Source organism: Babylonia areolata, chromosome 30 (genome assembly GCF_041734735.1).
Source record: "Babylonia areolata isolate BAREFJ2019XMU chromosome 30, ASM4173473v1, whole genome shotgun sequence".
In the NCBI taxonomy this organism is placed as follows: Eukaryota; Metazoa; Mollusca; class Gastropoda; order Neogastropoda; family Buccinidae; genus Babylonia; species Babylonia areolata.
In genome coordinates, this window is record NC_134905.1 from 15433437 (window position 1) to 15449626 (window position 16190).

Here is a 16190-nt window from a genome sequence, read left to right on the forward strand (position 1 = left end):
AATTGTATGACAGGACTGTATATTAACACTTTCTTGTCATCCTGTTGTATTTATTGCAATGATACTGTGACATTTTGAAAGGAAAATACTGTGTAAACCAAGAACACCGTGTGCTCAAAGTGACGAATTTTTCTTACAAATGAACGAGTCAGGGAGGAAATTTTTTTTTTCTTATGACTGCTCAATTGGTATCAAAGTATTCTCACATTATAAACCAAAGTGCTATCCACAAAGTTTATCTTTCAGATCTGACTTTTATCCGGTTTTTGTTTGTTTTTTTTCTTCCTGGAAAGAGCTTTTCTCTAATGAAAGCAATGCAAAACTTGCCATCAATATAATAATTAAAAATAAAATCATATACTGAAAAAGTTACTTATTTTTACTTTTTTCTTTTCTTTTTTTTTCCCCCATAAATTTTTACTCCTTATCTATGTAATAAAATGTATCTTCAATGTCGTCATCAAAAATGTCACAAATACTGACAAAGTTACTTCTTTTTTTTTTTTTTTTGTAACATAAATCATTACTCCCCAAATCTAGGCAATGAAAAATCATTTTCAATATAATCTTTATAAAAAAATTTTTTTAAAAAAGTCACATACTGAAATAGTTACTTTTATTATTAACATAATCATTTTATTACAAAAACCCATTGAGTTCAAAGATAAACATGAGAAACACTGTCAAGCACAACCATGCATGTAAGTTGACACCAACAACATTATGATAATGGGTTAAAAAAAAAAAAAAAAATCCAAAAACAAAGAAATATCAGCAATCATACATTTACACTTCACTTGATTATGATATATGTCAGTAAAAAGAGAGAGAGAGAAAAAAAAAAGATGATTTGACACAATACATTCATGTGGACAAAAGCTCAACTTATCTCACAACTCAAAATCCCCGTAACATTACAGATCATGGCTGTATTTAATTTATAAAAGCTTTATCATACACATCCTGCTGAATGGTACAGCGCTCACAAAAAAACCCCAAAAAACAGAGAGATATTTCTGTGTTCAGTTTGTGTCCAGGGATAGTGAACGGTTTGATCCAAAACGACAACACCACGGTAACGTCCTTCACAGTTGTGACATACACAAATACATACACACATATATATGAATACAGTCTGATATGTTGGCATAACCTGAAAAGGCATGTTTCGGCAGTAACTGAGTAATCAAAGTCACAGAACGATAACAGTAAAGGGCTGGATAGCCACAGAAAGAGACAGAGAGGGGGAGAAAAGGGAGGGGGGTGGGAGAGCAGGGGTGGGGGGGGATGGGGGGGGGAGAAAGAGAAGTGAAGCAGTGAGTTAAAGCAAGAGACACAAGAATGAGTTTCAGTTTCAGTTTCAGTAGCTCAAGGAGACATCACTGCGTTCGGACAAATCCATTATACGCTACACCAGATGCCTGACCAGCAGCGTAACCCAACGTGCTTAGTCAGGCCTTGAGAAAAAAAAACATGGTTCTCCCGATCGGCTGCCGTCTGCGAGTACAGAAGAAGGGGGGAAAAAAAAAGAGGCTCCTTTAACTACTGTTTATAACCTTCATCGCAAGAATGAGAGAAAGGAAATTCAAGAATGAAACTGATCGACAGAGAGACTGAGAGACAGAGACAGAGAGGGAGAATGAATATCTGTTTGGCCAATCTTCCTTTGCAGGAATGTGATGCAAATTCTTTGTCTACTTGCGATGAGAGGGGGGGGGGCAGAGGGGGGGGGGGGTTGAGAAAAGAAAGAGGGACACAGAGAAAGAAAACCAGGGAAAGAAAGACAGACAGCAAGAAAGAGAGAGAGAAACATTCTTTTCAAGAACCAGAACAAACCACCATCTACACAAAAATCATTAAAAAAAAAATATATATATAAAAAAAAAATCTCATGTTTTCGCTTCACAAAAAAATAATGTGTGAAAGAAACAGAAAGAAAGAGGAATATATAAAGTGAGAGATAGAAGACAAATGGTTCATTGTACATCGTCCTCAGGCCATTATAAAAAACACATGGGGAAAGGGGTAGGAGGGCTGAGGGGTAGGGTCTGGGTGCCATAGAGAGAGAGAGAGAGAGAGAGAGAGAGAAGGAAGAAAAACCAAGCACACACAGCCACCTTGTGAAGCATGCCCCGATCAGTCCACCATGAGCTCAAAGTGCACCATGCCCACCATCTCGTTGTAGTCCTGCGCAATGTTCTTTGCCCAGGCCTTGCAGGTCATCATCAGCAGGATCCCTGGGTGGGGGTTCTCAAAGCGCACAAACACCAGGGGAGACCGGTAGCCCTGCTGGTTGCGGAAGGGAAAGTACTTGAAGTGAAACCCGTTGGCCGGCCAGTAGGTGATGTCTCCGTGGTTCTCCCGATCGGCTGCCGTCTGCGAGTACAGAAGAAGGGGAAAAAAAAAAAAAAAAGGCTCCTTTAACTCTTTCCATACGAACGGCGAAAGAGACGACGTTAACAGCGTTTCACCCCAATTACTATCATCAAAATATTGCAAGCGGAAGGCTCTTGTACTGAAGACGTGAATGTTGACAAAGAATACCACAATTCTGACGACAGAAGCTAAAGGTTGGGTCATTCAGACACCCACTGGACATCCGAGGGGTCTGTGTAGAGGAGAAGAGAGAACTGGCCGTACTGAGTGAGTTAATGACCGTTTTTAACCTTCATCATCACAACTCCTTCACAGTGTATCCTGTCACAGTCTCTCAAAGAGACTTGCCTCGAGCAACAAATATTTTTTTCTTTTTAACCAGCAGAATCAATGTTTAGTTGCAGCGCAAGCTGTCATGTTTTCTCGCCAGACCTGCCCCCAGCAATAATAGTGTTTTCTTTGTTTTTTAACCTGCAAAACTGATGTTTAGTTACAGTGTGAGCTGTCACATTTTCTCATGAGACTTGCCTCAAGCAGTAATAGTTTTTTCTTTTTAACCAGCAAAATCAATGTTGAGTTGCAGCACAAGTTGTCATATTTTTTCAAGAGACCTGCCCATAGCAACAATTTTTTTTTTTTTTACCTGCAAAATCAATGTCCTGCAAAATCAATGTTAAGTTACAGTGCAAGCTGGCAAATTTTCTCATGAGACCTGCCCAAGCAACAATAGCTTAAAGCTGCAAAGCCGATGTTTAGTTAAGTGCAAGCTGTCAAGTCTCTCACACTGTAGTCACAACACTCGCCTCCAGCAACTGAAACTGTAGCAGTTTTGATTCCAAAGGCAAGAATTTCATCGGTGTGAATTAATTACCAGAAATCTGCCAGGAAGAAAGGAACATCATCACACAGTGAAAGCCATGTATATAATGTGAAAAGAACTATCAGAGAAACTGTGAAAACGTTCAGAAACCTCACATCAACCACCTTTCAACACATTAAAATCGCAACCTGTGCATCCAAGAAACTAATTTTCAGCCAACAAAAAAAAAAAAAAGTTTCCCAGACGCTGCATGCAGAACGTGACCGACTTGATAGGTCAAACTACAAGAACACTAGGCGCAGGAATAAATAAGCCACCCTAACAGACATAAAAGACATCTAAACAAGCCACCCTAACAGAAATAAAAGAGCATCTAAACAAGCCACTATGTGGAGTGATGGCCTAAAGGACACAGTATCGCATCCGCCTAGGAAGCAAGAGAATCTGAGCGCGCTGGTTCAAATCATGGCTCAGCCACCGATATTTTCTCCCCCTCCACTAGACCTTGAGTGGTAGTCTGGACAGCTAGTCATTAGGATGAGACGATAAACTGAGGTCCCGTGTGCAGCATGCACTTAGCGCACGTAAAAGAACCCACGGCAACAAAAGGGTTGTTCCTAGCAAAAATTCTGTAGAAAAAGCCACTTCGATAGGAAAAACAAATAAAACTGCAAACATGAAAAAATACAAAAAAAAAAAGGGTGGCGCTGTAGCGTAGCGACGCGCTCTCCCTGGGGAGAGCAGCCCAAATTTCACACAGAAAAATCTGTTGTGATAAAAAGAAATACAAATACAAATACAAGCCACACTAACAGAAATAAAACGGCATCTAAACAAGCCACCCTAACAGCAATGCGACAACACTGCCAACAACAGGGTCACAAGACTTTTTTTTATGGAAAAATAATGAGATCTTGGCGATAGGCACCAACAACCCCAGCAGAAAGAGATCAAAAAGCCCTGGAAAATATGCAGAGAAAACCGGCACTGCCCATCAAACTGAAACACAATGCCGCAAGACAGAAAAATCACAAGGGCACTTCCAAATCCTGTGCAAAGGGAAGTAACTTCACACCGAACTTGCACACATAAAACAAACAAAAAAAAAATCATATGAAATAAGGTTCTATCTACTTTGTTGCAGAAGGTAGCTCAAAATATGCAGAAAGCAATGCAGTTTTACAGACAATGAAACTGGGAACATTTTAATTGTGAAAAATAGTATAAAATATATAAAATCCAACATGTTCTTGAAAAAGTTCCACAGAATATGAAAACTGAGTGACCTGTTTTGTGTGCGCGCGCATGTTTTCATCTTCTAAAGACTCGGCTCAGAATCTAGATTCCTCAATACAGCAGTCGCCCATGACTGAAGGCAACTCTAATCAATCGCTCAGAGCCATTTCCATCCAAAAAAATAAAATAAAATAAAATAAAAAGCTCGACTTTTAAGATTCACAGTTTAGAGACTGCCCAACCAATCCAATCTCTTCAGACATCATCAAAGTAGCAGCAATGGAAAGAACTTAAGTACTAACGCACTTCAGCTCTCAGTGCATTATGGGGCATCTCAAAGCGAAAGTGAAAGTAAATAACACAATGTCAAGTGGCCCACACCAGGGCAGCTTAGTCTTTTGGGGAAGGACTATGACTGAAATTAGGATACAGGATTGCACTGGCTCTTAGTGCTGCAGCTGTTCAGAAGAGGCAGGCCAGAAAGTCACGGGCAAACAAGCTCCCTGACAATGATATGCCTGTCTTTGTCTGCCCCAACTGTCAGCGAACATTTCGTGTGCAGATTGGACTATTCAGCCATCTGCGCATTCACAGATAGATTCATGAGCATCCCCCTCCCACCCCACCCCCCTCCCAACCACCACCCTCCCCCCATCCCCCAGCTGGATGACAACGATGGTCATCATCGATCTCGATGGACACACACCAGTGCTACAGCTTTGGGCGCCAGTCGGCCTTTGGGGAATCATCCGGATCCCGACTGTCTTAAAACCCTCTTGGCCGAGAGAGTGAGGCTGTAACCTGGGCAAGACACGCTCAACTACAATTAAATTCTAGCCCAGATTTTTTTTTTTTTTTTTATGTGATCAAAAGCAGATACATCCTAAAACAGATGTTCACTCCCTATTTTTCCGAGTTTTTTTTAATGTGATAAAAAACAGATATATACTTAAACTGATTTCAAGCTATCTTAAACACAACTGCCTACAATGAGTAGTCTTGACATGTAATGGCAGACAACAATGAAGGTTTCAAGCCAACACAAAAGTAAGAAATCTGAGAAACAAAGATAAAAATATTCTTCCTTGCGCTGTCCTCCCATCTCTTCTTCTGTCTGCCTCTCCTCCTCCTCCTTCTTCTTTGCACTGTGTCTTGCAGGATAGTCTTGGCAAGTCTTGCTGCTTGAGATCACTTCAATTTTCGTTTCTTCACCGTGGTTAGATCTTCATGGAATCCAACGGTTTGCCTGACTCAGGAATTCTCAATTCTTCATTTGTGATATGATCTCTTGGAGATGCTGTGGAGCTGGTGTTTTCTGGAAGCACCTCACCTTCGTGGGCTGTATCATCCTCTTTCTGTTGAAGAGAACTAATGAGCACGTCGGTCTGATCTTTGAGCTAAGCGTGATGCTCTTATCACCCCAAACAGTCATCAGTTTTTCCAGTGCTGCTCTTGTTGTTTGTGCAATCCTGGACATTATTTCAAGTCTTTGTATCTAACACACACACACTTACAAATCAAAAAGGAAATTTTCTATCTGAAATTACGTTTGAATAACATACTTACCGTGACCCAACTAGTGCAGACTCCGGCAGGGGTCTGACATTCCTGTCCTGTGCAAACTACTATCCGCCTATGCGGAGAAAATGAGAGAACTACGGCCGATAACCTCCCGGAAGTAGGTAACGTCCCCTTTGTCCCCCTGGTTATCGCCCTCTTTTTCCGGCAGCCATCTCGACACCTGTACCTGTGCACTTCATACGGCTAAGTTTTTCGCATACACACACACTTACAAATCAAAACAGACATTCTGCATTAAGCAGGAGACTCCTCTTCTCGTTCGTGGGCTGCAACTCCCATGGTCACTTGTATGTACACGAGTGGGCTTTTACGTGTATGACCGTTTTTACCACCCACCCCCATGTAGGCACCCATACTCCGTTTTTGGGGTGTGTGCATGTTGGGTACATTCTTCTTTTCATAACCCACTGAACGCTCACATGGATTACAGGATCTTTAACGCCCACATCTGATCTTCTGCTTGCATACGCACACGAAGGGGGTTCAGGCACAAGCAGGTCTGCACATATGTTAATCTGGGAGATGGGAAAAATCTCCACCCTTTACCCATCAGGTGCCGTTTCCAAGATTCAAACCCAGGACCCTCAGATCGAAAGTCCAACGCTTTAACCACTCAGCTACTGCACCTGTCTAGCTGGAAAAACAACAACAATAGAAACATTATCATTTTTACCTCTCCTTCACAGGTGACCGTGATCCACCACTGACTCCAGTGATCTCGGATAGAGTCGGGTACATTCTTTTCCGTGAATTCCTCAGGTATCCAGTCAAACACCTGAGACAAAATATCAACAGTATGAACGGATGACATACGAAAAAAATCTTGATTCACACACTGTTGTCTGTTTGCAACAGGTACTTACAAATTTTACATATTGCCCCCACATTATGACTTTAATTTTTTTTTTCAAAATGTTGCCTTAGTCTAACTGTGATGCTGATTAAGCAGGGTTCGAATTTAGCAGGTGCCCGGGTGCAAATGCTAAGAAAAGTTGGCTTGGGCACGCAAATTTTCTGTCAAGAGTGCCCAGCTGACACTCAAAAATCAATAGCGGTGAAAGAAAATTAAAAAAACACCAAGAAAACAAGCTTAAACGCCGTTAATCGAAATGTAAACTGTCATCTACTGCAGCTCGCTTTGCGGAGCAGCATCTTTGCATGCGTTGACGTTCATGGTGCGTTAGCAACGAATGATGTTTCCCATCTTCAAATGTTAAAAGAAAGGCTCCCGAAACAGAGACGAAAGCTCAGGACGACAAAAAGAATAAACAGCAGGAGTACAAATCAAAGTGCCGGCGTGTGTACAATGAAGCCTGGCAGAAAGACTTTCCTTGGAACATTTTAAGGAAATTTTCTATCTAAAATTACGTTTAAATAACATACTTACCGTGACCCAACTAGTGCAGACTCCGGCAGGGGTCTGACATTCCTGCCTGTGCAAACTACTATCCGCCTATGCGGAGAACATGAAACTACGGCCGATAACCTCCCGGAAGTAGGTAACCTCCCCTTTGTCCCGCTGGTTAACGCCCTCTTTTTCCGGCAGCCATTATGACTCCTGTCCTGTGCTCTCCATACGGCTAAGTTTTTTTCGTATTTTCTGTCTGTCTGTCGATTCTCTGGCGTTCTTGTTTTTTGTCAAATTTTGTCTCGAACCAGGTCACATAATTATATGGTTCGATTGGGATATCGGGCTAAAATTAAGGTGCGATCGATATCGATTCGCGGACACTCTGGGCCCTCTATTTCTGGCCCTCTCAACAACGCCAACCCGACGCCTCCCCCACTTCCTTCGCTTCCTCCGGTCGACTCCAGACCATTTTATTATGCTGGCACCCAAAACCACAATTGGGCACTCAAATGTTTTGTCCAGAGTGCTCGACTGGCACTCAAAAAAAAGAGAGTTAAATTCGAACCCTGTTAAGCATCCCCATTCTCTCCCAACACCTCCCCCCACCCATCTTCCCCATGGATCAATGTTGGTGATCTTTTGTATGTGCTTATGATTATGTCAATGACTTCTGTGGAGGTGGAATGACTTTACTTTTTTTTTTTTTTTTTTAACAATATATGAAATAATTGGTTATTATGGTTATCAACTGATTACATATTATTCTAATTATTTGGGATATATGTAGCATCAAAGTAAATCCTGAAATTTTGAAAGAATTTGGAACTTGCACAGTCGTTCAACTTGTCAGTTTCATGTCATTTCATCACTCATCCTTTTAATCCCCCTCCTCCCTCCCCTCCCCCTCTCAAAACAAAACAAACAAAACAAAACAAAACAAAAAAAACAAAAAAAGGAAGAAAACAGCAATACACTTTGGCAATGCCCTCTCCCCAAAAGACAGCAGCCCTGATTTTGAACAGAGAAATCTGTTGTGACAAAGAACAACAACAACATGATATGATACAATTCTGTCAATTCTATAATTTGTTCATAAGCTGACAGGACAAAAGAAAGATGAACTGTTGTTCACTGTAGTTGTTACACTGTGCAAACTGCCCACCCCCACAAATTTGCCGATGAAATGCTTACCTTGTACAGCTTCAACAGTATGCATGGCTGCCCGTTGTCACACTAACTTGCTGATGAAAAGCACTTTGCGCACATAAAAGAACCCACGGCAACAAAAACATTGTCCCTGGCATGATGCTGTAGAAAAATCCACTTCGAAAGGAAAACAAGTAAACCAGCACGGGAAAAAAAAAACACCCCAAAATGGGTGGCACTCCCAGTGTTAGTGATGCCCTTTCCCTGGGGAGAGCAGCCAGAATTTCACACAGAGAAATCTGTTGTGACAAAAAGAGTAATACAGTACAATACAATACCCTGTTCAGCTTCAACAGTAAGCATGGCTGCCCGTTGTCATATTAACTTGCTGATGATATACTCATGAACATGATGATATGGATACTATATACTATAGCGCATATCCTCGGTTTGGAGACCAAGCCCAAAGCACTGTACAAATATGGGATCATTTGCAAAACAGGCTGCCTACCTGGGTAGAGTTGACTGATGGCTGCCATTGGGCATTCATCATTTATTTCCTGTGTCATTCAATCAGATTTTAGGCACACACACACTCAGACAGACATTTTAAGTGTATGTACATTTTGTTTATCTACCCCGCCATTTGGCAGCCACACTCCATTTTCAGGGGTGTGTATGTATGCTGGGTATGTTCTTGTTTCCATAACCCACCGAATGCTGACATGGAATACAGGATCTTTAACGTGTGTATTTGATCTTCAGCGTGCGTACACACACGAACGAGGTTCAGGCACTAGCAGGTCTGCACATAACGCTGACCTGGGAGATCTGAAAAACCTTCACTCATAACCCACCAGGCGCCGTTACCGAGATTCGAACCCGGGACCCTCAGATTGAAAGTCCCAACACTTTAACCACTTGGTTATTGCGCCCGACAGTGTGCATGGTCGCCCGTTGTCATACTAACTTGCTCATGATATACTCACCCTGTTGAGCTTCAACAGTATACATGGCTGCCCATCATCAAAACCAAAGTTCTGCTGTTTGACGCAGTCTGGTCCCAGCTCAATCAGGTCAAAGCGGCACACTTTGTTCAGGTCAGTAACCCTCCGCTCTCGAATCTCGTTGCAGTCGATGTAGTTTTCTCCTTGCTGGTTCTGGTTCTCGTAATCTGTTTGAGCAAACGCAGTGTTTGACAGACTGATTCGAATGGATACAACTGCAAAGCGCCGTTCCTCAGTCAGACTCAGAGACCAAACACTAAGCGCTTTACAAACACAGGAGTCATATGCACAATAGGCTGCATGTCTGCGTCACTGACAACTGCACAACAGGCTGCCACAACTCAGGAAGGAAAAAGTGCTAAAAACCAATATACACATCTTTTCACACTGGGTTAAAAGTTGTTTTTTTTTAACGTATGTTTTAACATATGAATTAACGCTATGATGGAATGACTCTACTTTAAAAAAACACAAAAAAATGAGGAGTTTGTATTATACTCCCAATTTGGTTAAATATACTTACCATGTCAAACTGATGCAAACCAGGCCTATCTGTTTGCTCTTCTCAGCAAAATTGTTTTTGCGGCATTAGACAGCCATTTGCTTGCCAATGAAATGCTGTTTCCGGCAGGAGGTAAACAACCAAAAAAAGAAGTTTTTTTGTGTTTTTTTTAAAGTTTGCTTATTATAAATGTTCTTCTCCTTTTTTTCACAACCTGAAGCAATTTTCAACACAGTCTATTTCCCTCCATACCAAATAAATCATGCAAGTTACATTCTTACAACCCAGCTGACTGCCCATGGAACATTGAAGGGCTTAACCCTTCATCTATGATCTTTGTCTTAATCTTAATTGGACAACAATCGCCCACGGTATAAAGACTGTAAACTTATTGTCTTACATTTTACATGATACGTTAACTGATGTGTGCATGGTGATCAGGGAAGGGCGTGCCAGTTACTGATTCGTTTTTCGCTCTGGTATTTGTTGACGAGCATTTGAATGAGCCAAAAGAAAGAGTTCTGTTTTATTTTTTAATTGCTGGAAGCAGACAACAAAGTATCTTAAACTGAACTGCACTTCCCCTCATTCCTTCCCCATTCCTCACACTAGGGAACAAACAACCTGTCACTTTATTCTGATGGTTGAGGGAATAATGATTATAAATTTTTTTTAAATGAGTACTGTTGCAAATGCATACACACATTCCAGTTCAAGTATACTTCAATATAAACAGTGGTCATTCATAAAAAGAGTACTGTTGCAACCGCATATACATACATTTCAAGTACGCTTCAATATGATCCAGGTGATGGACGTATGTTGCACCATCCCCCTTGACGAAGCGGACGATGGTGTTGTGAATGTTGGGCTGGGGTCTGAACCCGATGCCCGGTGTCTGCAGGATGGCCGTGGGGCCCTGGATGGTGGGGTAGTTCCAGTCCACGATCCAGTAGAACAGGGCCATGAAGACCACGAACATGACGACCAGGACCGTGAAGAAGGCAGCGTAACATGCTATCAGCATTACTGGAACATAAAGTCACCAAATACTAGAATTATCATAAGGTTGTGGTGTGGGTTTATTGTTTGTGTTTTATTTATTTATCTATTATTTATTCATTCATTTCTAATCACTGTCATGTGCTGATTACTGCAGAGTTTAAGCAACCATCTTTATACAGATATCTTTTATTGTTTGTAACATGGTTGTGGTGACAGCAGCCTTGTGCAATTTGTCGTAAAAATTTGTTTTACATGAAAATAAATGAATGCAGTGTTGTTGCTTTAGTATACTGGAAAAGCTTTGACAACACCTACTATAAATAATATAATGATGTGTGTGTGTGTGTGTGTGTGTGTGTGTGTGTGTGTGTGTGTCTGTCCATGTGTGTAGTGGGAAGAATAAATAATACGACTGGTGTGTTTAAAATGGTATCATTCAAACATTAATCACCGCTACATGATGTAACAATAAAGGTCTGACTAAGAGATGACCGATCGACCGATGGTCGTGAATGCAGTAATAATGGAATTTTCCATCAAAAGCTCGATGCAAGATAACACGGGACGTTAATCGTGATCCCTCGATTGCCCATTTTTCTTGTAACAATGAAAGTCTCATTCCGATCCTGACTCGCAGCAACAGCAGAAGCTGGTTCACATCAATTTTCTCCTCGTGTACAAATGCGGAAGTACACCGGAAGTCACTTTCGTGTCAAAACATAAGCGATACCTGTTCGACAATCGTTCGACTCAAATACCTGAAACTTGATTCCAGCTTATAAGCGTCAGCAGAAACACGCTTGGATATAAAACGCAGGTTCACTGGAAAAGAACCACATATCCCAAATCATGAACATTTGAAATAAAGTTAATGTTTTTAACTCAAGATACTCGACATTGTGTAAAGTTCCAAACTTACTCCAGTCGATCAACGATCGTCCCATGCAAATGTTCCTTCCCTCGTAATCTGTTCCCAGTAGCCACATACGCCATTGTTTGATTCTGTCTTCGAATGTTTCTCGATAGATGTGGGACCCTTCAACTGTACTCTGATACAGAGCAGAACTGGCCGTCGAAATGTGTGTCACACTCGAAGCCATTTTGAAACTTCTGTATTTCTGAGCTGACAGAGTTATCGACGCTTTTCACAAAACGTCGAGCGCCATCTACGTCACTGATGGCGCCAGTTCAAGATGGACAATCCTCCCAGACAGGCTTCTGATGTCGCGAGAAGCTGGCCTAATATCTTGTTCCAGTTTCAAGGTGTCAAAATATGCCGACCAATCCCGACTTGTGCATGGACGCAATATTGAAAAAAGCCATCTAGCAAAATCATTTAAGAAATGAATAAATGCAGTAAAACATTAAAATTAAACCGCTATTTTGTAGACTGTTGCTGGCCAAAGCCTGGTTCATGATAAACAATCAACAATAAGCAAGTACAGTCAGCTATTTTAAGTATTCAGTTTCAGTCAGTGAATAAGACAAATTATAGGCTTTCAACAGCTCAGGCAAATCGTGAAACAATGTACAGTGTTCAAATACAATTTGCTGTAGCGCACGATGATAGCCTACTTTTTTCCCCTGTTGTCCGCAGCTTTAACGTGACAACAATAATAATTCTGATTATTATCATTACTTTTTTTCACAACAACAACAACAACAAATAATAATAAGTACACACCAATAATGACTGTGATATGATTTTATGGCAACCAGGCACTGTCATAATCATGGAGATTATAACAAAAGCAGCTGGTGATTAGTGACGATGATAGTTTTAATGACAAATGATCTGCACGGGTGCCGTGTCAGTGTCAGTGTGTGTGTGTGTGTGTGTGTGTGTGTGTGTGTCAGTGTGCCGGTGTGTGTCACGTGTGTGTGTGTGTGCCCGTGTCAGTGTCAGTGTCAGTGACGGCGGTGTGTGTCAGTGTGTGTGTGTGTGTGTCACGGTGTGTGTGTGTGCAGTGTGAGTGTGTCAGTGTGTGTGTGTGTGTGTGTGTGTGTGTGTGTGTAGACTGACTAGATAGGTAGATAGACTCAGCGATACGGATAGATAGATAATTGATACCGTAGATAGATAGATAGATCGCCGCGCCCGGCCCCGGCGCGCGTGAGTGTATGTGCCGTTGTGTGTGTGTGTGTGTGTGTGTGTGTGTGTGCCAGTGTGTGTGTGTGTGTGTGTCAGTGTGTGTGTGTGTGTGTGTGTGTGTGTGTGTGTGTGCCAGTGTGTGTGTGTGTGTGTGTGTGCAGTGTGTAGACGGAGTATAGCCGGATAGGCCTACTATAGATAGATAGATAGATAGATGAGATCAGTAGATAGATCATAACGAAGAAGAAGAACTGAGAAATGAAATGACCAGTTGACCAGCGCATTGACTGACGCAACGCGCCGCTCACTCAGGCCTCAAGTTGAGTTCAGTTATCATGTGATGGAAGGACAGTCAGTGCAACTCAGTTCAGTGGGTATACCTATACTGATTTGAGGATATACCTATACTGACTTGAGGATGTACCTATACTGACTTGAGGACATCCGTGTTAGAAGGTCAGTGAACTGAAAAGGGGAGTGTGTATGCCTACGTGATGATTTGAGGTCACTCAAGTTCTGCACGGGTCTTTCAGGCTGAGCTCAGTATATATATAGCCTGTCTGGCAGTAAGTTCTCAACTTCAGTCTTAGCAAATGGTTCAATTGTACTCCGCCCCCTTTTCCGGCCAGGCGGCTACCTCCAACACTCGGCTTATATCACAGATTGACATAAGTTTACATTTGGGCCAACAGCAAAGTGAGAGGTGTATTATCAATGGTTTCTCCAGTCAATGGGAAAGCATTTACAGCTTAGTCTTTTTGTGAAGGACTATGACTCTCAAACTAGGAGGCGGCAAAATTGCACTGGCTCTTAGCGCTGCAGCCTTGTGGACTAGTTGGCCTTTGGGAACCATCCCAACGCCGACTGTCCTAAAACCCTCTTGGCCGAGAGAGTGGGGATGTAACTTGGGCAAGACACTCTCCACTATAATCAAATTCTAGCCCAAATATTCGGAACAGCAGTTGCCTCCTCTGCTGTTCTGATGGTCATTGTCGGACACGACTGACAAACATATAATTATATACCTCCTCCTGTAGTGCCTGTGCAACTGACGTGTGCCAATCCTTGAACGCCACTCCTTGCATGTGTACTTCATTAAAAGTATGATAAAATAGGCAAACCCCTCTTTATGCGGTTTAAACGTGTGATTGATACCATCATGGCACCAAGATAAAACGACATGTTACATGGACGGTAATGATGTTTGGGATGTTAGGCTACATCGACCTAAAACTGACGCCGGCTGAAGCCTGGCTACGATGTTGTTGGGGTTCCCCCCAACAACTGAACTGAAACAACACAAATATAAACGTACAATAACATATAGAACACGACACTTCAGTTCTTAATTTACACTGAGCCCACAATCAGATGACACTCGTATTTCATGGATCAGTATTGTACGATATAAATATAACAGACCATATGTATGTTTCTACAATCAGTTGTCAACAACAACAACAACAACAAAAAAAACAACAACAAAAAACACCCCCACCTGGCAACTGTCTCTGATACTGGTGGATCGCAGAGTTTGACGACCCCTTACTCAGCTTACTGACGAGATGCCCCAAAGGTCAGGCTGGTACAGTCGGTTGCCTTAACTCACTCAGTACGGCCAATCCTCTCTTCTCCTCTACACAGACCCCTCGGATGTCCAGTGGGTGTCTGAATGACCCAACCTTTAGCTTCCGTCGTCAGAATTGTGGTATTCTTTGTCAACATTCACCTCTTCAGCATAAGAGCCTTCCGTTTGCAATATTTTGATGATGGTAATTGGGGTGAAACGCTGTTAACGTCGTCTCTTTCGCCGTTTGTATGGAGAGAGTTAAAACTGTTGAAGCTCTCTCTCTCTCTCTCTGTCTCTGTCTCTCTCTCTCTGCCGCGTAGGTCCGATGGGTAGTCGGTTGCATCGTTCAAAGTCGGTTGCAGACTTGTTTAGTCATCGTGGAAATCGAGTGGTCGATCGTAGAAGAGGAGCTGCTATATTTATATGTATTTCTCTTTATCACAACAAATTTATCTGTGTGAAATTCGGGCTGCTCTCCCCTGCCAGGGAGAGCGCATCGCTATACTACAGCGCCACTGCCCATTTTTAAAGTATTTTTTCCTGCGTGCCGTTTTATTTGTTTCAGTTTCCTATCAAAGTGGATTTTTCTACAGAATTTTGCCAGGAACAACCCTTTTGTTGCCGTGGTTTCTTTTACGTGCGCTAAGTGTATGCTGTACACGGGACCTCGGTTTATCGTCTCATCCGAATGACTATAGCGTCCAAACCACCACTCAAGGTCTAGTGGAGGGGGAGAAAATATCAGGGCGGCTGAGCCGTGATTCGAACCAGCGCGCTCAGATTCTCTCGCTTCCTAAGCGGACGCGTTACCTCTAGGCCATCACTCCACTATGTCCTGTGGGCTGCAGGCCTTATATTGGGATCACGGCTCTTCTGATCAGAGTGTTGGACGTGGGGTGTTGGCCTCAGTAGTGGTAACGCGTCCACCTAGGTAGCGCCGAGAGAATCTGAGCGCACTGGTTCAAATCCTAAAGTCGCCAGTATTTTCTCAGTCCACATCCACTATTATATAGTAAACCTTGAGTGGTGGTCTGGACGCTAATCATTCGGAAGAGACGAAAAAATCGAGGTACCCGTTGTGCAGCATGCACTTAGCCCATGTATAAGAACTCACGGCAGCAACAAAGTGGCCGGTTGTCCTTGGCAAAATTCTGTAGAAAATCCACTTCGATAAAAAAAACAAAACCAAATGAAATTGCAGGCAAAAAAACAACAACAAAAAACAAAAAAACCCGCACCCCCCGAAAAAATAGGGTGGTGCTCTCAGTGTATCAACATGCTGCTGTCCCTGGGGAGAGCAGCCTAAATGTCACACAGAGAAAAAATCTGTTGTGACAAAAAGAGTAACACAACACAATGTACAACGAAGGCATCAGCTGTCTGATTCCCCTATAAGACATATATTACAGCTGTCTCTGCGATACTGATATCGTCACAATGTCTGACAGTTCTTATAGTGGTGCACAGGTGACTTGACAAAAACCTCGGTTGTATTATTTATTGT

At 42.2% G+C, this 16190-nt stretch overlaps 1 protein-coding gene across 1 annotated transcript; it reads right to left on the reverse strand.

Moving 5' to 3' along the window:
• Positions 1-1802: 1802 nt before the first annotated feature.
• LOC143275332 (sodium/potassium-transporting ATPase subunit beta-like) lies at positions 1803-12645 on the reverse strand. Its single transcript, XM_076579355.1, has 5 exons — positions 11944-12645; positions 10800-11048; positions 9500-9684; positions 6687-6788; positions 1803-2376 (listed from the first exon to the last, which is right to left on the reverse strand). Exons 1-5 carry the CDS (start codon positions 12122-12124, stop codon positions 2137-2139), a joined length of 957 nt encoding a protein of 318 aa, XP_076435470.1. The 5' UTR covers positions 12125-12645; the 3' UTR covers positions 1803-2136.
• Positions 12646-16190: the final 3545 nt, after the last annotated feature.